Source organism: Pipistrellus kuhlii, unplaced genomic scaffold, assembly GCF_014108245.1.
Source record: "Pipistrellus kuhlii isolate mPipKuh1 unplaced genomic scaffold, mPipKuh1.p scaffold_m20_p_18, whole genome shotgun sequence".
In the NCBI taxonomy this organism is placed as follows: domain Eukaryota; kingdom Metazoa; phylum Chordata; class Mammalia; order Chiroptera; family Vespertilionidae; genus Pipistrellus; species Pipistrellus kuhlii.
The window spans coordinates 7,489,177-7,514,870 of NW_023425493.1; the positions used below are offsets into that span (position 1 = coordinate 7,489,177).

The 25,694-nt window shown below is 46.5% G+C and overlaps 1 protein-coding gene across 17 annotated transcripts in view; it reads left to right on the forward strand.

The window, feature by feature from the left end:
* SRGAP2 (SLIT-ROBO Rho GTPase activating protein 2) overlaps positions 1-25,694 on the forward strand; it is a 222,602-nt gene that overhangs the window by 186,618 nt on the left and 10,290 nt on the right. For 8 of the 17 annotated variants that reach the window (XM_036442547.2, XM_036442550.2, XM_036442553.2 and 5 more), the window contains exons 11-19: positions 2,443-2,470; positions 4,131-4,155; positions 7,434-7,494; positions 10,543-10,620; positions 11,530-11,664; positions 13,800-13,905; positions 18,403-18,627; positions 22,132-22,214; positions 24,867-25,047. In XM_036442547.2, the coding sequence (XP_036298440.1) occupies positions 2,443-2,470; positions 4,131-4,155; positions 7,434-7,494; positions 10,543-10,620; positions 11,530-11,664; positions 13,800-13,905; positions 18,403-18,627; positions 22,132-22,214; positions 24,867-25,047 (922 nt within the window). Of the gene's footprint in view, positions 1-2,442; positions 2,471-4,130; positions 4,156-7,433; positions 7,495-10,542; positions 10,621-11,529; positions 11,665-13,799; positions 13,906-18,402; positions 18,628-22,131; positions 22,215-24,866; positions 25,048-25,694 lie in introns of those variants that run through there. The other 9 variants (XM_036442548.2, XM_036442552.2, XM_036442554.2 and 6 more) reach the window with 2 other exon arrangements.

Genomic DNA, 25,694 nt, shown 5'->3' on the forward strand with positions numbered 1-25,694 from the left:
GTGCTTAATGAAGCACTAATGTGCATCGTCTATTTGTTTAAATGGAGCGTGCCTGCTCTCCACTCGGTCCCCTTCCTGCGCCTCCTCTGCTGTGACCTGGGTAAAAGGCTGAGGAGTTACTTACTCTCCAGACACTTTGTGAAAACTCTCAGCTCCTCTGTGGCAGGACTGAGGCTGGAGCAGGAAGGGAGGGAGCCAGGAGGTGAGCTGCCCAGCTGCTCCGAGGAGAAGAGAGGGGTTTCGAAGGCACAGTGATGGACAGACTGCTGCTTTCTGTAGCGTCACAGGAGGGCATCGGGTTCCTTCTGCTTTGAGCAGCCCTGATGCTACATGGCAGCCCTCTCTCTGCCCGGGCCCTGCCGAGGCCAAGGTGCTGAATGGATGGTCTGGTCTCATAGTATGATTTTAACCAGAGCCTGGGAAGTAGCAAGGCAGAGAATGGGACTGGCACTCTGGACTTTTTCTCCTCAGCTGTCAAACAGAAGGCGGAGGTTGAAAGAGAAGCTTCCCTGGGGTTCTTGGCACCCTGCCCAGGTCTCTCAGCATCCTATGATTAATGGGATTCCCAGGTTGGGGATGCCTCTGAATGCCGGCCCCTCCTCCTGCCCCACTAATCTCACTTAAAGATGGGAAATTGGAGCCTACGGGGCATTTGTGGTAACACCAGTGCAAGACAGACCTGCACTGGCACAAAGTCCAACCTTGTAAAATAAGATCTGAGCACTCCTCAGACACTGCAGAGTATAGGAAAGCACACAGCATTCATTGGCTCATTGGCCCCGGGAATCAGAGCTCTGCTTTTCTTACCAGAGCCTCCCACCATCTTTTGCACCCTGTCCTTCTCCTCCCCTGGACAATCCCCCCAGATGGTTCTTTCATCTCTCGTGTCTTTGACATCGTGATTTTTTCCGGGCATTTTCTTTTATGTGAAGAAAGCCTGTTAGGCAACTTCTGTTCTCTTTCCTCCCCACCACCCAAGAGACTCATGCTGAACAGATTTGGGCTTTGAGATCCAAACTTTGCTGATAGAAAATCTTTACTCTTGGGTTATCAGATTGCTCCACGGGGAATCAGAGGAAAGAAAGCCCAGCACTATTTGGAGCGAGTTTATAACCATGATTTCTTTTTGCCAAGATAATTGAAGCATAGCCCTTAAGTGAGATGGGGAACAGGGCCTGGTGGGAGTTGGGGGGAGCCTGTGTGTGAGAGAGAATGGGTTTGCGCATGCACCAGATGTGCTGCTGTGGAGGGGTGAAGGTTGGTGACCATTCATTAGTGCTGCAAATTGCCTTCATCTGAATATGACAAGCTCTAGCAGTAAGGAAGAAAACAGCTATAGGTCTTCCTGTGTCCAAGTCGTCATGCCCCTGCCTTCTGAATGTATTTGTCACCATAACACAAGAGCCCCTTGTTCCTGCCACCGAGAGATAATTGATGTGTATGAATATTCCAGAGTGGAAATGGGCCAGATGTTGAAAATAATGGCTCAGAATAATATTTTTGCAGATGAAAGCTGAGCCTTTAGTAATGAGAGGCTGTTAGGGGTGGGGGAGGGTGTTTCTCAAGATGAGCTGAACTGTAATCAACAATTAGCAATCTTTAAAGGCAAGAAAAAGCCCTGCCCTCTCTCAGCCCTTGGAGTTGCTTTTCCAGGAGCACAGATGAGGGGTGTGGGAGCTTATCCACACCGGACCTGCTTGGGTTTTCCCTGGTTTATCTAATATGGGTCTAATACAGACCAGGTGTGGTTAACTGTGGACCCAAAGAGAGCAACATCAATTGTATCATGGCCCATGCATTGTTTTTTTTTTTAATAAAACAAAACATAGAGATACTTCTTATGAACATTGAGATTTCCAATCCCATGTTTTAAAGCTGGGTGTGACTCATTAAACTTAATATTGGGATCCACTACTGAATTGAGAAACCACAGTTTTATAACAATGTCAGGGTTGAATCTCATTTTTCTCTTGCCACCCCAGCCCAACCTAACAGAATTTAGTATGAATTTAAAACTAGAACTTTCATATCTTCACTGTCCCTTCCTCCTCACTCCTCAACACACACACACACACATACACACACATACACACACACACACACAGTGTACACAGAAGAGAAGCTAAATTTCACCTACAGGAAGGTCCTCTAACGTGTGGCTGCCTTGCTGTTGTTCCCCTAAATCCACCTCATTGGAAGCAGAGTAGGCAAACCTAAGGTTTGGGGACACCTGCAGCCTTGGGCTGGGAACAAGTATCAGAAACAGCCCTCGCCCAGAAGGGGGCTCTGGAAGCTCCTCTTCTCTTTTGCATTGAAGGCTGGTCATTCTGATACTAATGGAGGTTCTCTGGGGAGACGGGCTGCATGGTGATTCCCAGAAGCAAATCTCACTCTTTCACCCTCTGCTTCAACATGTGCTTTTTGCTTTTGTCTTTCCAACAGGTCAGAGGACAGATTGCAGTCTGGCCAGGTAGGTGTGACTTGGGAAGACCTGGGAACAGACCTGGGATCAGGCCTGGGGTTAGGGAGGTCCCAGCCTGATAAAGAGCCAAGGCATCGATTTGCAAAGGCATCAGATGGCTTTGCAAAGGAGTGGCCCAGGACAGAGGTTGCATTTTCCCTTTGCCTTGCTGACACCACCTGGCCCCAAATGGAAGTGAGATCTGCTGGGACTTAGGAAAAGAATTGAGGGATGGGGAGTTACCATTTGCTGAAATAATCTCAGAAACTCCCAGAAGCCACTACATTGCAAGGAAAAGAAATGTTCCACTCTGGAGGGAGGATCCTGGTAACCTAACCTCAGCTGCTAGACTTAAACATGTGGGTTTTGGAAAGTCTCTGACCCCGAGAAGGAAGATCAGGAGATAGCATTTGAGAAAAGATGACAGCCCCTATTAGTGGCTGTTGTTGGATATTGAAATATTACATTGCATTGTCTTGCCAAACAGCATTGGTAGAAATCCTGGCCTGGTGTACAAGTATGCAACCCTCCCAATCTTTCTCCACCTTCTTCTTCCTTCCCCACCCCAGCCAAATATTTTCCCTCCCAGTGATGGGGCTGCTATGAGAAAGCTCGTGAGCTGGCAGAAAACAAGACATTCATTCAGCCAACAGTTCTCAGATGCCTAAACATGTGCTGATTTAACTGGAGAAGGAGCTTTAATAGCCGGACTCCTTAGAGACCCTGGGTTAGCCCGTTATATCAACCACTTATATCTGCCAACACACACAATAATCATGAGGCCATTTACAATCATAGGCTCGTTATTTAGAAATAGCTTCATTTGGCTTTCATCGTTTTGTCATTGTGGATTATAATAAAGGTTCCATTAATCTCGATGACTGGAGGGAACCAGGATAATAGATTTCTGTGGAGTGTATCTTCATGGCAAGAGAGTCTTACCAGTATAAGTTGAATTCCCTTATGCTGTGTTATTTCACTGTGACGTTGGGCCGCTCTTTTGCTTCTCTGAACTCCAGTTTTCTCATCTATGAGACAAAGAACATTGCACTGGATCTGAGGAGCTCTAGGGTTCTAGAGAGGTTCATCAGGGCAGCCTGATGGAAGGGGCAGAGAGAGCCCAGTGGGTAGGCCCTGGCCCCTACCTTCAGTCAGACAAGGCAATGCTGCTCCTACTCCTTGAAGCACTGTGCCTCTGAGTCAGATTCCTTTGGAGAAAGCCTCTGAGGCTAAACACAGCTAGAGGATCCCCAAGGTTCTTTCATATCTGGACACTCTACCCTCTAAATTTTTTAAGGAAAATTGCTCTCTCTCTTTTGCTGAAGTATTTCCAAGAGAGAAATCTGTAGCCTCTTTTGGTGTTTACTAGTGTTTCCTTGCAGGGAGATCTTATTGTCAACCCCAAATATTTTTTTACTGCAAATTGAATCAAGTCCTTTCTATTCTGATTTTTGAATGGTGACAGACATTAAAAGCAGAGACTCTGTATGTTTGTGAAAAGAGCTTTAATGGGTTTTGTTTGAAAAGTAACTTATCGAGTCTTTGAGCCATTTCTGGGTCTTAGTAGAATAATGCGACTTGTTTCATTAACCACCGAACAGACTGTTTTTAACCCCATTTTATTTTTCCTTCCTTTTGCTGGATTGGTCCTCTCTGATCTCAACCACAGGCGCAGCTCAACCGTGAGGAAACAGGTAAGGGCCCAGCAAGAGCCAAGCTGGTCTGGTGTGAAAAATGATAATCTCCCATTGACATCTATGGAATGCCACCTTAGGCAAGACAGACACTTATCTGACTTCATGCCTGTGTTTGGAATGTACCATGTAGTCATAGCATCTATATATATAAAAGCCAAGCGACAGGAATTACCAGTCACTATGACGCACAGTGTGGCAGCCAATCGGGGAGCCCCTATTGACCCTCCCACTCAACCTCTCTTGGCCCCTCCCCCCAGCTGTCCCTGTCCCCAATTGCGCGCGCGCGTGCACACACACACACACACACATCGCGCCCCCCCCCCAAAAAAAAAATCAGTCAGGGGTGGGGCCAGCTGACCAACCACTCACAGCCCCTCCCATTGGCCAGCCCAACCCCAATGGCCCCGATTGGGGTGGGTCGGCCAGACCCCACTCTGGGCACGAATTCATGCACTAGGCTTCTAGTGTTTAATATTATGGCAACTTCATTGATTTAGTTTGTTTAGCTAGAGTGGCATGATCTTTCTGATTTGTTCATCTTACATAGTGATGTTTGATTTGACTGTAGCAGATTGTGCCAGAACTGCCCTTTGTGTCAGTCCTTCCAAAGGCCAGGAGAGAGGCCTCACACTTCATACATCTGTACCAATAGGGCAGAAGCTCCCAGTAGCCAATTACCCACTCCAGGCACTCTTGCTTATATTTGCAGATACTTGTGTCTAGTGGTGTGGTCATCCTACGTGTATTTCTAAGACATCCTAAAAATGCAAAGATAAGTCTGACCGAGGATTGATAGGCAGGCAATTTTGTACAGGATCTTCAGTATTGGATTAAAATCTGACACTGTGCTGCTAGCTCTCATTACCTGTATTTAGGGGAGATCTTAGAAAGCAGTGGATGGATAATCTACATCAAGGGATAATACAATCTAAACAGCATTTGAGCTTGTTTAAAAAAATTAATTGAGTTGTGTTTTGCAGTAGCAAATTTGACTTCCTAATTTATTCTTCATGGCAAATACTGAAATTATTTTGTATCTCCTAAGCTCATACCACCTAGGTAGTAGGCAGTTAGCAGGGAGGAGGTGAAAAGAGCTCAGAAATGTCTTTGTTTAGACTCAGGGGAAAGCTGATCCAGGCTTTAAAAACTCTTTTTAGGTAAATCACAATGACTGTTGCCACAGGGAGATAATCGAATATAGAGACCACCTCATTTCTGTGGTGCTGGCAGCCCAGCAGGGTCTTCAGCCGATCTGATGGCTCTAGCTGGCTGGGTCATCCAGCTGGGGGACCCAGATGACATAGCCCTCCCTTGTCTTAGCTTTGCTGTCACTGTAGGTTTTTGTATTGTTTTGTTTTGCCTTCTCTGCTTTGGATCTCATTTTAATGAGACCGCCATTGGATACAATTACTTATTTTTAAAATTATAGAAAGTTCATTGCAATTCTCTTTCCTCTTGTTCCTTTAATTTTTTTTTTCTTCTTCCCTTTTTCTGCCATAATTTCATTTGAAATGAGAAGAATGGATTGACTCCCAGGGATAACTTAATGCGTTTAAAATTAATCAGTGGATCTTTTAAAGAGAAAGCAAGTCTTTTTTCCCCCTTAAGAATAGGATTGAACTCGAAGCTTGTTCTTTTCAGTTCTTGGACTGGGCCTCCTAATCATGGATAGAGAGTATGCCCAAGGGCTTCACACCTCCACTCTGGCTGCAGGAGTGCCGGAGACCACTGTTTGGCAGTGGTTTGCACACCTGGTTGGACTCGCCATGGAGAGGAATGGCACCCATCTGCTTGCATCCTGTTGCACATAAGCAGTTGCAGGCCAGGCATATTTGCCTGTTGCTAGATTTGCATAAAAGTTCCAGGATACACCAAAAGCCCCAATCAAATAAAGACCTTATTTTCATTCTGCTGCCCCAGTATTTGTTAACAGCTCAAATATAATGGTGGATTAGTGAAGTGTTTTTCTGATAGTCATGAGGGTAAATAGTAAGTAATTTGGGTGATGAGCATTCTTGTAAGTAACCAGGGAATAAATATTTGTTTGCTTATTACAAATCAGCCAAACAAAAGGATAAATCTGGTAGCTTTTTTTTTTTTTTTTTTTTTTTTTTTTGTGATGTCCCTAATGGGTTCCAGTCATTTTTGACCCTAGGTTCAAACTATCTCAGACTTTTTGACCCTAGGTTCAAACGATCTCAGACTTTTCTTCAAAAAGAGATGCTTCCAAACTCTCCCTGTGCCTCTCAGCCCAGTGTTTCCTCTTTCCTGTGGCTTCCATATCTTCCTTGGCGGCCCTTCTTTGTCCAGTCCTCTACATTCAGGCATTTCCCCAGTCTTGGCCTTCTTATTTCTCTCCATAGTCTTTTCCCTGTCACTTTGTTTCTTTAGTGAACCTTTCTCTCCTTTCTTTAGTTTCCACTTGTTCCATCGTGTTGTCAGCCTGGTTTTGGATCTGACTCCTAACTGGTTGCTGGACATTGCTGCTTGAGAGTCAAGATAGCACCTCCCACCCTCTTGGGGTAGCATCAGTCTCTCAACTTCCCCACCATGTTTTAATTCCCGGAGCACCTCCCCTAATGTATTTACTTCTCTTATTGGGACCCTCCATTCTTCACAGCCCCAGAAGTCCCACATTTTATCTTTGACGCCTTTTCTTCTCATTACCCACATCTAATATGTTGTTAGGTGGTATATTCCCCCTTAGTGAGAACGGAAAGCTAACAAATAAATTTCAGGGTTGTATAGCAAAATGGCAGAGCAAAGACTGACATCTGAGAAGCCTGCAGGAGGGGTCTTTCAAAGAGTTTAGCCTAGAGAGTAAACAGTCAGATGCACACTTTTAAAGATCACCTAACCACTCCATAAAAGAAGAAGAGCATGCTTTGGAAGACAATAAGGGTGGGGATTGAAAAAATGAATTGAACTGGGTTGGTGGCAGTAGAGAGGGAGAAAAAGGAATGGATTTGAGAGATATTTAGGAGGCAAACTTGTCAAAAATGTATTGATTGGATGGCTGAGGAGAGTAAGGATCTGATTTGGGATAAAAGGTGATCAGTTTCATGTAGGACATGCTGGACTTAAGGCATCTGAATGACATTCTAAGCAGATTGTTGTGTATGAGCGCTGGAGCCTAAAGGGCAGAGAAGCCGGATACTTTTCGATGGACCAGCCACTGACCAGCTGAGACAGGTTCCTCACACTTGGTCCCGTTTTCTCTGACCCTAGGCTATCCCTGTTTAGAGATCCTAACGTGTTTCTCTTTGGCTTTTCAGGATTCCAGCCAGGCAATTCCTCTGGTGGTGGAAAGCTGTATCCGGTTTATCAGCAGACACGGTAAGCAGGGTGCTAGCCTTGCTCATATTTGCAAAGTCAGAAAAAAACTTCCAGGAATTCTTTCATCAGTAAGTTTAGAGACTGACTTCTCATGCTGACATTCTCAGACAAGGAATAAAATTCTATTTGTTCATGTAGTATTTTTACTTCAGAATGGCCACACATACACCCCTTGAGAGAAAGACATCACATGTTTTGACCCAGAAGGCCTCAGTCATTTGCCACACTTCCTTTTCTAGCTTGTGAGTGAGTTTTAGATCACAGCTGTTATGTGAATTAGTACAGCTGGCATGGTGTGTGCCGGTGGTTTCACCATTACTCACCATCTTTGCACATGTCAGAATCTCCCACTGCACAGCCTTCACCGTTATGTCACATTGGCATTTTGCATCAGACTGCTTTGCAGACAGCTCCTTTTGTAATGTTGCATTAATTCCTAAAAACATTCAAGTTTTGTTCTTTTTGGTCCCACTGTATACAACATCGCCAAAAGCATAGTTAGAAGCTGCTCTTAAAGTGGTAGCCCACACTTGAGAGTCGGTTGAGACTTGCTCCTTCTAGCCTCGAATCAAATCACGCTGTCTTCTACTTAGATAAAGCTCAGTCTCAGAAACTCCATTCCTTCTTTACCAGCTCCTTGGTTGCTTGGACAGAATTTAGGGATAGAGGTGAACTGCCAGAAAATTGATCTACTAAGTGTACAAGTGTTTAGAGAGCACCGATATCTGAGCTAGTGCTATGAAGATTTCTAGGAGCTAGGCATTAGAAACTGTTTTTAGGTGCTGTCCTGTCTAGTTACAGGAAAAAAAAGGACAGAATGGCCCTCTAGGAGCCAAGGAGATGTCTAGATAATTGCTGGTCTCCTTCCTCTTCCTGATAAACGGAGACATTGCCTTGGTTCATTTTTGAAACAGTAATTATGTTAGCATGCCTACAACTTACCCCATTCTAATCAGCTACAATTTTTCATCTTATCACTAGTCATTTGAAGTAACAGCATTTCACACCGCTATTGAACAGTCAACAAATATTTATCAAGCCCCTGATTCATGTTGGGCGGCATGCATTGCCAAACAGGAAAACAAAAACAGGGACAATACAATGTTGCTGTCTTTCCCTGGTTTTATGATACAGTCGGGAGAAAATAAATGAGCAAGTGAAAACTTAAAAAGAGATAAGCTTTAGTAATTCAGAACAGCAGCGTAAGAAATTTCACAAGATAGTAATGATTAATGGCCAAGCAATTGGCAAAGATAAGTCCAAACTAAGTTCATGGGAGGAAGAATTATTTGTGCCTAAAGGACAATAAGAAGAAGAGCATCTGCACTCCTATTTATTCATCCATGCATTCTATTCATTCATTTATTCATTCATTCAATAGACATATACATTGGTTGCTCATTGTGTGCCAAGAAAAAGTTCCTTTTTTCATGAGCCCTATATTCTACTAAAAGGCAAATAAATAAATGATCCCTTGTATAGTCCATAAATAAACAAATTAATATATAATATGCCAGGTATTGGTGAGTGTCATGAAGAAAAGTAAATTGAGGTGAGGAGATGGAGAATGGAGAAGGGCCTCTGTTCTAGGCAGGGTCAGGAAAAGCCTAGGGTCACCTAAGATGACATCTGAGCAGAGTCCTGAAGGAAGGAAGGGAGTGAGCCATGAGGGTATCTGGGGAAAAGTATTTGGGGAGAAGGGACATCAAATACAGATATGCAAGGGCCAGCACACAGGAGGCCAGTGTGGCTGGAACAGAGTGAGTGGAGAGGAGAATGGTCATACTTCAGGGCTTCGTTGGCTAGGGTAGGTGTTTGGGGTTTTTCCTGAGTGAGCGGGAAGCTATTGGAGAATTCTGAACAGGGAGTGTGTGGGGTTTTTTTTGGTTTATTTTTTATAGGAGGCTAGTGCAGTAGCCCAGGGAAGACAGGACAGTGGCCTGGGCCAGGGTGTTAGCTGTGGAAGAGCTGAGAAGTGGATGGGTTTTGGATATTGTATCTTATCATGTTTTTGTGTGTGCTTACATGTTGCTGACAGCAATGCAAATCACTACAACCTTTTGTGGGGGAATTTGGCAAAACTGCATATGCACCTGTCTCTTGATCGGCAATCCTTTTGGGATTTACCCTAAAGATACACAACAGCATAAAACTACCTATGCACAAGTTTATTTATTGCAGCATCACTTGGAATTACAAAATATTAGAAACAACCTAAATGCCTTTTATAGAAAAGTAGTTGAATAAACTGTGGTATATCCATGCAGTGGAATACTGTACAGCTACCAAAAAAGAATGAGGGTCTCCAGTAAATGACTTGGAGAGACTTCCAGGAAATATTGTCAAATGCAAAAGTAAAGTGCAAAGGAGTATCTAAAGCATGCTGCCTTTAGCCCTGGTTGTATTGTTTAGTTGGTTAGAGTTGTCCCCATACACCAAGGTTGTGGTTTTGATCCTTTTTCAGGGCACATACAAGAAGCAACCAATGAATGCATAAATAAGTGAAACAACAAATCAATGTCTCTCTTTCTCCCTCTCCTCTCCCTCTCTCTCTCGTTCTCAAACCAATAAAATGAAAGTTAAAAAATAAGAATAATAAAGCATGTTACCTTTCATGCAAGAAAGAAGAGGGTGTAAGAATATACATGTGTCCTCTCACTTTTGCAAGAAGAAATACAGGGAGGATGAATTCAAAAGCTAATATTTTATTGGCTATCTACATGGATGGTCATTATTTTCATGGGGATATGGGCTAGCAATTCTGAAGCCATTTTATATGTATTCCAGGATTGAACAAATAAATATATTGTTGATTTTAAAAAAGAAAAAAAAGTACATTGTAGCTTTAAAAAAAAATACACACAAACCAAAAAAAAACTCAAAAAACATTTGTTCAGTTAAATTGAATTTGCACATGTGTTCTCCGTTGGCCTGAAGAAGGGAGAGAAGGTTGCTTAGATACTCGCTGGCTGACAGAGGCGGACGTGCAGCTAAACTTGGAGCTGTGTGAATTTGCTTTTTCTTGATCACTTTTCCCTGACTTTTCAGGTCTGCAGCATGAAGGAATTTTCCGGGTGTCAGGGTCCCAGGTGGAAGTGAATGACATCAAAAACGCCTTTGAGAGAGGTGAGAAAACCTCTCTTGGGAAATAAGACCAAATGTCTGCCAGGCCCTGCCCCCCCCCCCCCCACCCCGACCATTGGCTCCACTCCTTCTCCCTGAGAGGTACCCAGAGGTTGGAAAGCCAGCTCGCCTCCCTCTTCAGCCTGGCACCTGCTCTGTTAAAGACATTTCTCCTTAGATACGCAGGGAGATGGCAGTGTCCATCTCAGCTGCCTCCTTCTCAGCTCCATTCATCCTGTTTCCTGGATGTTAACTTCCAAGAAGTTAACCATGGTGTCTGGGCAGTATATGGCTTCACCCGGAACCTTTGGTGGTAGTTAATATCAAGGCTAATATGCCTGTTCATCGTAGCCCATTTATTATTCTGTGGGCTATTAAGGTAATGGGCAAGCTTTGGCAATTTCCGTCACTGTAATGGATATATATAGTTTCAATTTGAGGTTGGTCCAATCATTAAATCTAATTACATCTGCTAGGAAATTTCCATAGGGAGCTCCAGCATGATTGTTCTCTCGCAAGTAGGTATCCTTTGTTGCAGGCCAGGAGGAGTGTGAGCATCGCAGAGGGGCTGGCCTCCCTGGCCTCGCTTTCCTCCCCCAGGAGCTCCGGCCCAGTCTGGTTTCGTGATTCTCAGAGAGCCAGTTGCTGTGCCCTATCCCCAGCCCATGGGGACTGTCCCTGAGCTAGTCTGGCACAAGCGTATTGAACTCCTCTGGCCCAGGGACCCAAGCCTATGCAGTCATTGCTTTATTCAGTTCCTAGGTCACCCTTGTCATGCCGCCATGCTGGACAAAGAGCTGATGGACTGGGATGAAGAACTTGACTAGGTCACCCCTCCCCCACCACCTCTGCTTCATCCTATGTGTTTTGCCTCTCTCACCCTTTTTGCTTTTGGGGGGGTTTGCCTATCAGGAGAGGACCCGCTGGCTGGGGACCAGAATGACCATGACATGGACTCCATAGCTGGCGTCCTGAAGCTTTACTTCCGGGGGCTGGAACACCCTCTCTTCCCCAAGGACATCTTCCATGACCTGATGACCTGCGTGAGTAAGTATCGTCTTGGCCTCAGACTGGTCTTTGGGCCAGAGGGTCTTGTAGCAACAGAGAAATTTCTACAGGGTCTTTTTTTTCTCATAAACTTTGCAGTAATGTTTTCTTTTTTCACTGAAGGTTTTTCTCCTCCTCAACACTCCTTTATCCCTTGGGTGGGAAGGAAGGGGAGGGAAGGGGAGGGGAGGGGAGGGGAGGGAAGGGGAGGGAGAAAATGACATTTCAGTTAGCGTGCCTGGGTTTTTTCTTCCTGATTCACCTTAAATTCCTTTGCTTCTCTGGTCTTTGTCTTTAGTAAAATACATTCATATTCATATATAAGACATAGTCCTTTTCAGTTCTGGAAGCTGATACATCAGTGCTTGTGTTTTTCATGATACATAGGGAGAAAGCATAGGTGTTGCAACTATTTGCTGTGTGTTGTTCTGCACATGGCATGCTTACTTGGTGGATATTTTATTTTATTTTATTTTATATATTTTATTGATTTTGTACAGAGAGGAAGGTAGAGAGATAGAGAGATAGAAACATCGATGAGAGAGAGTCATCGATCAGCTGCCTCTTGCACACCCCCTTCTGGGGATATGCCCGCAACCAAGGTACATGCCCTTGACCGGAATCGAACCCGGGTCCCTTCAGTCCCCAAGCCGTTGCTCTATCCATTAAGCCAAACCAGTCTCGGCTACTTGGTGGATATTTTAATACACGTTCTTCTAGGAATAAAAACCCTCGGGGCATTAAAAGCAGCAATAGCCCTGGCCGGTTAGGCTCAGTGGATAGAGTGTCATCCTGCAGACTGAAGAGTCCCGAGTTCAATTCCAGCCAGGGGCACATGCCTGGCTGCAGGCTTGATCCCCAGTGGTGGGCATGCAGGAGGCAGCTGGTCAATGATTCTCATCATTGATGTTTCTATCTCTCTATCCCTCTCCCTTCCTCTCTAAAATCAATAAAACATTTAAAAAAAAAAAAAAAAAAAAAAGCAATATATTTTCACAGAGAGAGAGTCTATTTTATCCCCCTGCGAGGTTCTCTGCCTCTTGCTCTAAAGCGATCCATGGGAAGTTGGATTAATACCGGTCATCCTAGAACCACATTTCATTGGATTGGTGGCTCCAGAGGCTGGAGAAAGCAGTGCCTTTGAAATGGAGAAACCAGCCTTTTCCCCAGATCCACCAAAATCTCCTTTCCCCAACCCCCACCTCGAGTTTCCATTTTGACTCATATGCCCTGAGCACTGTCCTCTGTTATTCCGAGAGGAAAGGGCCTGAGCATTCAGGAGCCTCTTGTTTTACTTGTTGACCCACTATTTGTGGGAGTCTGGTGGGAATGAGTTCTTTGGGTGAGCAAGTACATGCATCCCTCCTATTTTCTTGTCTTTTTCTAAGACTGGGCCTAGGTTGAATATCTTAAGTAGACCAGGACTATCAAGACAGTACGAGATACCTTGAGAATGCTCCTCATCCACTGCTTCTCATTTCTTTTTTACAAAAAGATACTCATAATATCCACATGGCCCACAGGAAGTGGGAAGCTGGCCATGATGGAGGCCACTGGCCTGGGGCCATACCTGTAATTAATCCGTTCATAGCAAGAGTCAGGGAACTTCTTTGGTTTTCTCCTAGCTATCACTGTTAACATGGGCAGCCATTGCTTGTCTCTGGACACATTTTTCTCATCTGCACTGCAGATAGGGAGGGGAAGATAAGCCAGACCTGTGCAAAGGATAAGACGATGCATGGGTAGAGCTAGCAGGACAGGACTTGCCCAGGTTCCCTCCCTCCTCACACATAGGCCTTCCAAGGCTGGGTGTTGAGCAGTCATAGCAGGTTTACAGGTAGTTCCTTATCTGTGGTTGTCTTAATAAAAGGGTAGATCCTTAGGGAATATCTCCAAACCCTTCTGTGCTCAAGGAGCATATACCTTAAGTCCTGCCCTGGTAAGTATCTGGAGCCAGCATATCCCCCCACCCCTCAAGCCACAGGGATGAAATGCCTTGAACAGTGCACCAGTGTTGCATAGACTTGACCTTGCCACTCTCTGTATTACACCTGCCGGTAGTAGGCTCCTCTTCTTACCGTTACACCCTGGGATCTCAGCCACAGTGGAAGTAACACATGGCTTTCTTCTTTCAGCAATGGACAACTTGCAGGAGAGAGCTCTGCACATCCGGAAAGTCCTCCTGGCTCTGCCCAAAACCACTCTGATCGTCATGAGATACCTCTTCGCCTTCCTCAATCAGTGAGTAGACTTCCCGGTCAGCAGCTGGGTCAGACCTTGGCTTGAGCCACTAGAAGTTTACACACAGATCTGTTGTCACTTCCTCCAGCCCAGCAATTACTGAGCACTTACTATGTGCTGGGCACAGATGTAGGTGTAAGAATACATTGCAGAATAAGAGACGAAAGTTCTGATATCATTTAGCTCACATTCCAGGGGAGGAGACAGAAAATAACAGAAACTTCAGTTAGTAGTAAGTCCTTAGGAGAAAAATAAAGAAGCGTCAGTTAAGGGATGGAGTGCATGGCTGAAAGGGGCGGGGCTGGAAGGGAGAGAGCCTCCATAGGGGACGGTCAGCACAGGTCTCCCTGAGGAGGTGGCACAAGCAGCAGCCTGGATGAAGTAGAGGAAGGAACCACAGGGATGTTAAAGACTCTCAAGACCTGTCAGTCATGGTTATAATGGCTTGTATTGGAGAAGCCATGTGATCTTTGATCATATGATCTGATCTATATGTGTATGTTTTAAAAACCCACCAACTGCTTCGTGGAGACGTTACTGTAAGAGAAAAGGCTGTGAAGAAGCAGGTCGACCCTTCAGAGATTATTGTACCATCTCGGCTTGGGTGGGGGAAGGGTGGCTTAGACTGGGGAGGTATTGGAGGGTAGTGGGGAGTCAGGTTTTGGATCTGTTTTGAACATGGCATTGACAGGACTTCCTGGAGGGTAGGGTGTAGAGAGTGAGAAACAAAAAGAATTCCATCTTTTTAGCACGAGCGATAGGGAAGTAGTGATGCCATTTGTGGAGTTAGGGAGGACCAAGTGTGAAGGAAGGAATCAAAGCCAGGTGCCGATGCTGCCATGTTAAGTTGAGGGCCTGCTAGGCCTCCAAGGGGAGATGGTAAGTTGGCAGCTGAACATGGGAACTTGACACTCAGGGGAGAAGCGTGGAGTCAGTGTAGCTGAAAGAGGGGTCTGAGGGACCTTGGGCTTGGCCAGAGCATCTCGTCCATGCAGTGTGTTCTTGCCCAGGGTGTTGGAGTCCCCGTGTGGCAGCAAAGTCAGCAAGCGAGGACATGTGATACTTCTCTAGGCACCTGTCTTTTCACATTGCCTTCACTGCAGCATCTCCTTCAGCTCCTGGACCAAAGGTTATAAATGGGCAACCTGAGGGCCAGATAAGGCCCATAGATGAGTTTCCTTTCAGTCCACTATATCTTGAAAATATTGAAACGCTTAAATACCAGGGGTATCCTTAAAAAATATCTAGATTTCTAGCTTCTCTTGGAAACATGGTTAGATCTGCAGTACTGGATCTGCCTCCTCACGGGGCAGCAGCTCCCTGTGGAGTAAGGACTGCTGTCTAATGAGGCAGGTACTGCTCCATTCACCAGACCCCAGCCGTCCCAAACACCTCCTGATACTGAGGATAAATTCAGTTGTTACTTATCATCACTCTTGCTTTATGGTTTTTTATACAGTGGAGACATATTTTTATAGATCCATGAATCTATTAAAAGGAGAAAATAAAAATTAGACCAAGGGGCTTAGGGTTTTTAGCACATATTTCTTTGTGGAAATGAAGGGTATTCCTAGTTGATTGGTGTCTACTTCAAAGGAATGCAAGTTTAGAGACCATTTCATGCGCCTCAGCTTGCTTACAAGTGGGCCTGGCTGTGTAGGAGTCTGGGTTAGTGACCCCAGCCTGAGACCTTGCTGGGTCACTCACTCTGCCCTGTAGCCCTGTTGCTGGCCCTGAAGAGTGACTGAGGGTGCTGGCTCTGCAGCCTGCCTCCTCCACATGCCTGTGTCTGCTCCATTCCTCAGCCAAGCCCTGGCTCAGCACCACAGCTGCCTTTGAGTTCAGAACCCCCATGACTCACACAGTCACATGCTGCCCAGTTAGGTAATGAATGCCCGTTAGGAGAAGCAGGTAGGCTCTTGTGAATCAACTACTGCTGAATGTCCACAGCCCTGCTGTCCACTCCTGGACTAGAATCAAGGATCTGGTACCAAGAAACAGTGAGAATATTATAATTACAGAAACTATTTATGGAACCCCACCTGTGTGCCAGCCACAGTGCTCAGTACTTTGCATTTAATCTTCACAACAGCCCCATAAAGTCCATTTTATGCCTCCATTTTCCAATGAAGAACCTAGGGAACTAGATAAACTGGCAAGCGGCGGAGCTAGGACTCAAAACCAGGTCTTTGTGACCCAGAAATTCTTGGGATATTTTGGTGTTTTGTTTTTTTTTTCTTTTCTTTTAAATGTAATCAAAGATGGAAATGCACATCATTAAAGAGTAAAAAGTCCAGGAAGCCTGATTTTCTCATTCCTCCAAAAAGCTTGTGTTCCCAGCCATAATGCTGAACCTTTTGAAGTTGCACAAAAGCTGATGAGTTGGAATCAATTAGGAGGATTCCCTGGTGTTATAGACCGAACTATAGAAATATAGCACAACTCTTAGAGGGGACAGCAAGTATATAAGTTGATGCCAAAAAAATTTTTAGGGGCGGGGGGGGCTGTTAGCAGTATTATTTAGGTGTTTCCTTAAAGATTAAAACCCAGTGTTTGAGGTCTTATACCAGGTACGGGCTTCAGTGTTTCCAAGGACCATTAACACCATTAGATACAAAGTTGTGTGTGTTTATATGTGCACATACATGAATTTTCTGGGGAGAGAATTGCTAGTTTTTGTCAAATTCTTGAAGGAGCTTATGTCCCTCCAAAAGGCAGTGTCCCACGTTGACCCTAAGTGTTCCTTTGCAGAATGGAAGCAAAGGATCTTGGTCTATATTTTAATGGAACTGGACCTCTGAGACCACAGTCCATGAAGATGTATCCCCTGCATTGCAGCCACCTATGACTTACACAGGCCTTGCTTTAGAAGGCTCAGCCTCGTTTCTCATCTCGCAGAGCGGGCCTGGATTCTCAGGGCTAGAGTTTGTTTCCCTTTGACGATAAGACATTCCAGAAACTTCCAGTCTCCTTCCATGTTACCAGAATATTGTCAGATCACACTACAAAACAGGGCCTGCCTCCTCCGGGCCCTCCGTGACACCAGGAACCAGCCAGCCTGTGATTCACTACAACTGTGGTACCTCATCCTCAGTTGTCCCTGCTGATGTTACCAAGGTCATTTCCATTCTCTCTCAAGTTTTTATTTGACTGAGAAGTAGACTTGGAAACATCTCCCAGCCTTTTCTGAATCTGCTCTTTTAGCTCAGGAGCCAGAGAAGGATTGCAAAATTAACTTTTTATGACCTCCCAAGAAGCGATCCAGCCCCTGAGTTCTATAACCTCCAATCGCCGCCCTCCCTGCGTTTGACGAGATCCTAGAAAACAGTGACTCTGAGGCAGGACAGTTGCTCACATTCTCTGGACCATCTCAAAGTTTCTGCAGGCATTCTCTAAGTGGGCAGCCTATCAGAATCTTCAACAGAGGAGGGAACCATTGAGATAGAGACAACTAGGTAATTGGAGTCTGGATGTGGGGTGCACTAGAAGTAAACTGCCCAACTCACATGAAGTCAGCTGAGTCTCAGGCCTTCGTTCAGCATCAGAGGGTTTGGGTGTCTTCTTAGGCTCTGGCAGAATCCGGCGCTGGGGACTTTCTGCTGATGCCCCGAAGGAGGCAGAGCTCACTGTTTTGCAGTTGGGGGGTAGAAGGGGGAGTATATCCAGAGCTGGCCCAGCCTTCGGTGCCTGAACAAATAGAGGCCAATGGGAGCCAATCAGTGCTGTGGCTCATTGAAGGGCTTGGGTTCTTGGCCAAGATTGGAGGTGTGGCTGGAGCAGCTGCTGGCTGGAAAGAGGGAGTTCCCAGAATAAATAAATATCCGATAATGAAGTCAGACCGCATCCCGAGGAAGCCTGAGCAGGAGCTGAACAGTGTGCTGACCTTTTCCGGAACAAATCCTGAATGTAATAATAGAGGAGGATGTTATGAAAATGAAAAACAATTGCATTAGCTGTTCCAGAAAGAACTCCACTGGCTTGATGGGATATAAAAGCTAATCGATAGGCTTTTAAACAAAATAAGCCTAGATCTTAGAATGGAATATCCCTAATAACTTGATTATTTTTCTGGGGAAGAAGGTACACAATGCCTGTGTCTTCTAACCCTATTATGACCGGGCCAGCCTGGGGTCTTCGTCTGCCTTGTCAGCTTAGAGGATCTGTTGGAGCAGTATCCAGCTATGCACGGTGGATTTGGTGGATAAGGTCTGGGGTGGGATGGTAAGTAGAATTTGATCGGGGAGCTAGAGAGAGAGGGGATGAAACATGCAAGGAGGTACTCTGCTTTGTCTTTCCTTGACCCCTGAATGACCATCGTGGTGGTCATTCCCACATCCTCCCCTCCTGCCAACATTTCAGAAGGGCTCTGATGCCCAGGAAAGCAGGTGGCAATTTGCAGAACTTCTGTTCTTGCTCTTGGCTGTGCCCCCTGTGATTGTGTTTCCTGGGCATTCATGCGCATGCTTTCCAGCTTGCACCCTTTTCCTTCTCCTCCAGTTTGTCACAGTTCAGTGAGGAGAACATGATGGACCCCTACAACCTCGCCATCTGCTTCGGACCCTCGCTGATGTCAGTGCCTGAGGGCCACGACCAGGTGTCCTGCCAAGCCCACGTGAACGAGCTGATCAAAACCATCATCATCCAGCATGAGAACATCTTCCCAAACCCCAGGGAGCTGGAAGGCCCCGTCTACAGCCGAGGAGGAAGCATGGAGGATTACTGGTAGGGCGCCAGGGCTGGAGGAGAGGAGGGCATCACACACCCACACTGACCTGGGGGCCAGATGGCCAAGCAAGACCAAAGGGAAATACCCAGACCTGCCCAGCCTCCCACTCCCAGGCTCTTCAGGCTGTCAGGGTCTTGGGTTGGTGTAGGCAGTGCCCCACCTTGACCCGGCCTATGAAGGAAGTGCCATTTCATGCCACCTTTCTTTCTTATGATTCTGAGTGGTGAAGGACCATTCTGAGAGATAATGACAGTAATAATAGTAATAATACTACTCCCTAGGGAAGGGGATTTTCTACAGTTGTTCACCAGTGTCTCTCAGAGTTCTGCTCTGCTGTGCATGGTGCTCGAAACTGTCCCGGTTCCCGGGGAATTTCATATTGGGAAAGGCTTAGATACAGGGCATAATTTGCTGGCTGGGCATTTGTAAGATGACCATTTAGGATGATTTCAGAAAATCATGAAGGGAGAGAAGCTCCATTTTCAGCAGGCTGGCACAGTTTCACCCCGAAGTGGGATTCAATTCTGTGCAGCGAGGTTTTTCATGACCTGGCCTGGGAGCAGAGATATGACAGGATCCCAGGCACAGAGGCCCTCCCGCTGGACAAACACTGAGTCACTGTTTCCATTGTACAGATAAAGTCACTGCCATGCAGGCCACCCCACAGTGGGGATTTCAACCCTCATCTCTCGTCCTTTACTACAGGGCACCACCCACTGCCACCAGGAAACCACTTACCATGTTAGTTTGCCACTAAACACAGACATCCGCCTCTCTCTTTTACTCCCTAACATCCCTTACCTTCTCCTCTCCCCGTCCCCCTTCTCCCTTCCCCTAAAAATGTTTCAGCCTGGGCTGAAAGCATAAGCCAGCCCAAACCAGATTCCATCCTAATTCAGCATCTGGAACCAATTCAGCCAGCCCCATTGCTGTGGACTGAGGTAGGGAGAATAAGGGAGGTTGTTTACTTCATTAGAGGCCGATGGGTCCATGCTTGTCCCTGATCCCCTGCTCAGGGCGTGAGGAAAGGGACATCCGTGTGTGGTGATCATGAAAATATCACTGACATCTGCTTGGTCTTCTCCACTGTCCTGCAGACCCCAGTACCTGGGTCCGGGCTGGAGAAACCTCGGCTTGCCAGCTAGAGAGAAAGCTTGTTGTCACTGACAGATGGGTGATGGGATGGGGGAGGTTGTTCAGGTCTCAGCATGCTGGCCGAGGAGCTCCAGGGAGCTGTCCTTGTACATGTGACTGGGAGGGTCAGTTTCCCACTTGCACGAGTATTGGGAAACTATGGAATAATGTTCCCAATTCCTGCTTTACTTTCCTTCTAAAGTCTGCCCTCAGTTCTCAAATATGAAACCACTGCAGGCTGGGCTTACCCCAGGACATGGTCCCTCACAGCCCCCTCCCCCGTGGTCCCAGCCCAGTGGAACAGACGGAACCCCGGCAGGGGATGGGGGTGGAGGCTCCAGGGGCAAGCAGGAGGACATCTTCCTCCAGTTCTCTCCAAGGTGTTCCCCTTGGCCCCATGCTGTTTGTTATACATCCAACATTTATTAGCAGCCTCTGGAAAACCACACATTACTCAGGGAATGTTATACCATAGCCTGGGTAGGACGGCCTGGGCCTCAGGCCAGAGGTACTTGGAGGATCAAGAGTAAATGACCTTGGGGTTAAAGGGACCATCTCAACCCTGGATTCACACCCACTCAGAAGGCTCCCTTTCCTTTGGGGAGAGAGAGGTGCCAGTACTGTGAGCTAAGGCCATGAAGGAGGTGGGGGAGGGAGGGGTGGCAGTAGGGGTGTTAGAGTCCAGGGATTCTGGAAAGTGGCCAGGAGCCCAGACAGCCAGGAAGAGGGAGCACAGGCCACTAGGCCTCCCCATGACCGTGAAGAGGAGAGGCCATTCACCACATTTACCACCCTGAGATCGGAACGGATTTTCCCGACAGCTGCTGGGTGGCTTCTGAGACCACAGGGTTGGGCCTGGGGTATTGCTGGGGTGTGGGCGTACAGTGAGGAAAATGGGATTTTAGGGCAAGAAGGAACCTTAGAAAACATCTTACCTTAGAGCAGTGGTTTTCAAAGTGGAGTCCCGGGACCAACAGCACGTGGGGCTGATTATAAATGCAAATGACCTAGTGAATCAGAAATTCTGGGGCTGAAACTTCCCAATTCCTGTTTTACCTTCCTTCTAAAGTCTGCTCTCTGAAGTTTGAGAACTGCCCCCTAGTGGATGGCTTGGAGTCCTGCAGGAAAGTGAGCCTTTGTCCTGTGCATCCCAAGGGTTTCCAGAATGTCACCAAACTCATCAGTGGGTTTTAGGCCCAGAAAACAGTGAAAAATTGTGCCCAGATTTTTGGACAAAGCAGAATCCCCATTCATGCACCCCAGAATGTTCTTTGGAGCCTGGAGAACCTCCTTGGACTTGACTGACTCCTAACGGGGTTCATGCTGAACTGGTCTCCTGGTTTTGGAGGACCTTTCTAGGAGTGAAGGACCCATTCCATGAGAAGGGAGAGGTATGGGCTCAAAGGTGGACCCTGAGGCCAGGCGGTGGGGCTGCAAGGGTGGTGAGGCCAGGTGGTGGGGCTGCAAGGGTGGGATTCTTCCATAGAACTCCCTGGAAAGACTCACTCATTACTACCATGTGCCAGAGAAAGAACCGTTAGACATGAACGGGGGTTTTCTACCTTACTAAGCACTCTGAAGGCCACGAGCCAGGAGATCAGGCGGCAAAACGACGTTCCTAGTAACTTCCCTGGCCATTCTTGATCCTCATTCCTGAGGGATGATTCTAGACAGAATAAATTTCTTCAGGAATTTGACCTGACTCTCTTGTGCTCTTGCGGAGTTCAGCCCGCAGCAGACTCCTCTTCCCATCCATTTCTGTGGCTCCCCTCCCACTTCCTTTCCAGTACCTGGAGGAGCTAAACTGCAAGGCGTCCTAGAGACATCAAGCAGACTGAGAAAGAAGGAAAGGAAGTACTGCTTATCAATCACCCCCTCTTTTTTCACCGAATCCTCATATGACCCTGAGCTATTCTGACCATTTATAAATTAGGTGACTGAAGCTGGAAGAGACCAGTAACTTGCCCAGGGGCCACACAGCTCCCAAGTGTCAGAGTGGGTTTTTGGATCCGGCTGTATCTGATACTAAAGCCTAGTGTTTTTCTTCCACCGTGCTCCCTCCAGGAACTAATTCACCCAGAGAAACAGCCCTTGAGGAGTTGGGTTGTTTTGTAGTTTTGAAAAAAAAATTATGATTGAAAAGGTGTTCGCTTGTGTCAAGATACTCCAAGCAGTCTGCAGCTTTTGTAACAGGCTGGAGTAGGAACCTCAGGAGCCTTCTCGGTCATTATTGGCGTCTATGGGTAGTGTGCAGTCAGGATAGAGAGAGCATGAGGTAGACTCCATGCCTGAGCCAGAGGACGCTGTGGGAGAAGAAGAAAAGAATTCTGTGAGCCCGCTGAGCCTGGTTACTCTCGCTTCTGTTGCAGTGACAGCCCTCACGGAGAGACAGCGTCGGTTGAAGACTCCACCCAGGATGTGAGCACGGAGCACCACACGAGTGATGACGGTACGAGGTCCTGCTTGGGGTCCGCGGGGCTACCCGGGTGAGGCCATCCTGTGCTCCCAATGAGCCTTCCCCCAGCAGTCCCCTGCACACAGGCAGCAAACCCTTGCCTCCCTTCCCTGTCTTAAAGAGGCAGCCCACCTTCTCAGACAGAGAGGTCTCTGTATCAGACCAGAGGTGAAGACTAGACATTTCATCGCCCCTCAACCTCTTGCCCCAACACCTTGCCCTCGCCCACCTCACAGCTCCTTGTCTCGCCAGCATGTCAGTTCCTGTCCCAGCCCAGACTGCCGCCAGGGAGCTAGAGACCAAAGTGAAGAGCTCGTTTGAAAAGCAATAAGCCCGGGAATACAGAAGCTGGGTGCCAAGACTCCAGCAGAAGCCAGAGGGGAGTGGGAGTGAGGATGCAGAAACCACACGCTCTCACGTCTACTCGCTGGAAAGACTGACCCTTTCCAGACAGCGCAGACCTGCGGGCGCTGCGGCCTGGGGGGTTGCGTCGGGATGTGGACACAGCTGCCGGCCACGGGCCCCTCAGCAGTGATTACCAGGGACTGTCCAGCCAGCACCTTTCCCTCTCCTTCCAGTAGTTTCGTGCCCCATTTCTGGATCTCTGGGGCTCTGGAAGGCTCAGCAGCTGACAAGGGGCCTTAGAATTTTCTGGGCATAAGAACAAAATGGCACAGTCTGCGGGGCTTTCCCAGTTCCCGCCTTTGCAGTGAATTCTACGATCCTCAGCCAGCTCTAAAGGAGAAAACATTAGGGCTATTATTCAGGCCCTGATGTCAGATGGATCGGTATGATGATTTGCCACATGGGAGGAAAGTGGGTGAACTAGAGAAATATGTATTTGGTTAGAGCCTGCCGTGGGCCCACCAATGCTAGAGGCTTTATATGTCTTATGACCTAATCTCTGGTGAAATAGATAGTGCTTCTATTTTTTTTTTTTTTTAAACTGAGGTTAAGAGGTCAAGTGCCATGCCCAAGGCCATGCAGAACTGAGAGTAGGGTGTGTAGCAGGCCTTCTCTGGCCTGCCTCCTGTGAAGTCTCGGCCTTTGGCCTTAGGTTCACTTTGGTTCTTAAATTCCCAGATTGAGTTTCTTTCATTTACTCTGAATAACACACCTCAAATCCTTTCTCTAAAAGTAGGCATATAAATAAATGTGTAGTATAATGTGCAGAATAATGGCTAGCACATGCACAGCATTTACGATGGGCCAAGCACTTTTACGAATTGCTAAACAAACAAACCAAAAAACAAAAAAACAAACGCATGGATACAGATGACAGAATGGTTTCTGGAGGGGTAAGGAATGAGGGGAGATGAAGAGGGTAAAAATGGTCAAATATATGGTGACAAAAGGGGAGTAGACTTCTAGTTGTAAGCACACAATAGAGTATGCAGATGTCAGATTATAAAGTTGTACACAATAAATTCTTTTTGTTTATTTGTTTTTTAGTATATATATTTTTATTGATTTCAGAGAGGAAGGGAGAGGGAGAAAGAAATAGAAACATCAATGATGACAGAGTATCATTGATTGGCTGCCTTCTGAAAGCCCCTTACTGGGGATTGAGCCCACAACCCAAGCATGTGCTCAGAATTGAACCTTTCAGTCCACAGTCCAATGGTTTATCCACTGATTCAAACCAGCTAGGGCAATAAATTCATTTAAAAAAAATTATTAACTCCTCAGGACAATTTTATGAAGAAAATAAAACACACACACACTATTATTATCCCCATTTAATAGACAAGATTCAGGCTCACACAAAAGTAAAACTGCATTACATTTGTAAACCCCTTTTATTTTTCTAATCACAATTATGTACATTTTTTCCATATATTGTCCACGAAATGTATTTCTATATTTTGTTTCTTAGAAAGTTGATTGGGCAACTTATTTTCTCTTTATTGAAATTAAAATATCATGTTCTACTAGGGAGAATGGATAGCATAAATAAATTATTTAAAATATAAAATGATAAATGTTCTGTGATTCACGGAATCTAGATAGATAAAAGCCTAAGAAACCATTCCACCGTTCAACCAATTGCTATAACACACAGTGACCACCAAGGGGCAGACGCTCATTGCACAGGCCTGGAAACATGGAAGACTAATGAATCTCAGAGGGAAGTGGGGAGGGCAGGAAAAGATTAACCAAAGATCTTATATGCATACTATAAGTCTGATGGGGTCCCTCTGCCTGGCCTGGGGGGGTTGGGCCAAATCCGTGCACCAGGACCTCTGACATCCCCCGAGGGTCTCTAGTTATTTTATAATCAGAAAAGAAATGATGCTTCCAAATACAGTATGCCAGTTCAGTGATAGGGGTTGGCCAGAGAAGTTACTATAGGAAGCAGGTGATATTCGAATTGTGACTTCATGTGTTTCATCAATCAGATGAGAGAGACAGGGATTCCTGGTGGAGGGAACAGCATGAACAAAGGCCAGGAAGGGCATACATTGCGCTCAAGATGGTGGCACAGTTTACACAGGAATTACCTGCTTTAAATATTATCCATGGCTTATTTTTCGCAGAAGGTTATCTTCCCACCACTGTAAGTTCAGCTCATTGAGCGCTTCCTCTCAGTTTCCTGAGTCTGTGAGTCCCAGCAACATGTGTTTCCTTCCTTTCCCCTCCTCGCAGAGTGTGAGCCCATTGAGGCCATTGCCAAGTTTGACTACGTGGGCCGGACAGCCCGGGAGCTGTCCTTCAAGAAGGGGGCATCCCTGCTGCTGTACCAGCGGGCTTCCGACGACTGGTGGGAAGGCCGGCACAATGGCCTCGACGGGCTCATCCCCCATCAGTACATCGTGGTTCAAGACACGTACGTTGGGCCCCTGCATCTTTAGGGCTCCCTGGCTGCCCTGTGGGAGGGAAACCATTTCTGGAGCCAACGGGGGATGAGGGAGACCAACCCCAGACTCAGTGGAGAATTGTTTTTGATTCTCACCACACTGTGTTCCCCCTGGAAACCACTCCTCTGCTGCCAGAGAGCGCTCATTCCCACTTACACCTGATGAGTGATATTGAGGATTATTATTTGACCACTTTCCTTTCTGAAAAGATCAGGTTGGGGAAATATCTTCCTCTCTATCTCCCCCTTTAAAAAATAATAATAATAATAATAAAATAGTATCTATGCCCACCCTAACCTGTTGGACCCCTGCTGGCGTCTTTCCACTGAAATGAAAATAAGTTCCTTTTCTAGGAGAAAGCCAGCTTAGGCAGCTTTGTGGAAATGACCAAATCCATTTAACCCAGATGAGGTAGACACAGAGAAAGCCGGGGAGGGAGGGGAAAAGATGTCAGGGAACAGAGGGAATGGCTTCATAGATGGGCTGCTGGTTGGTTCCCGCTCTCTAAAGCCATGTCTCCAGGCAGGAAGGGTGTTCCTGTGCCCCCGCTAGCCACCCTGTTCCTCTGCCCTGCCTCTGCCCCACTTCCTCCCCTTGGATATGATGCTGTCAGTGT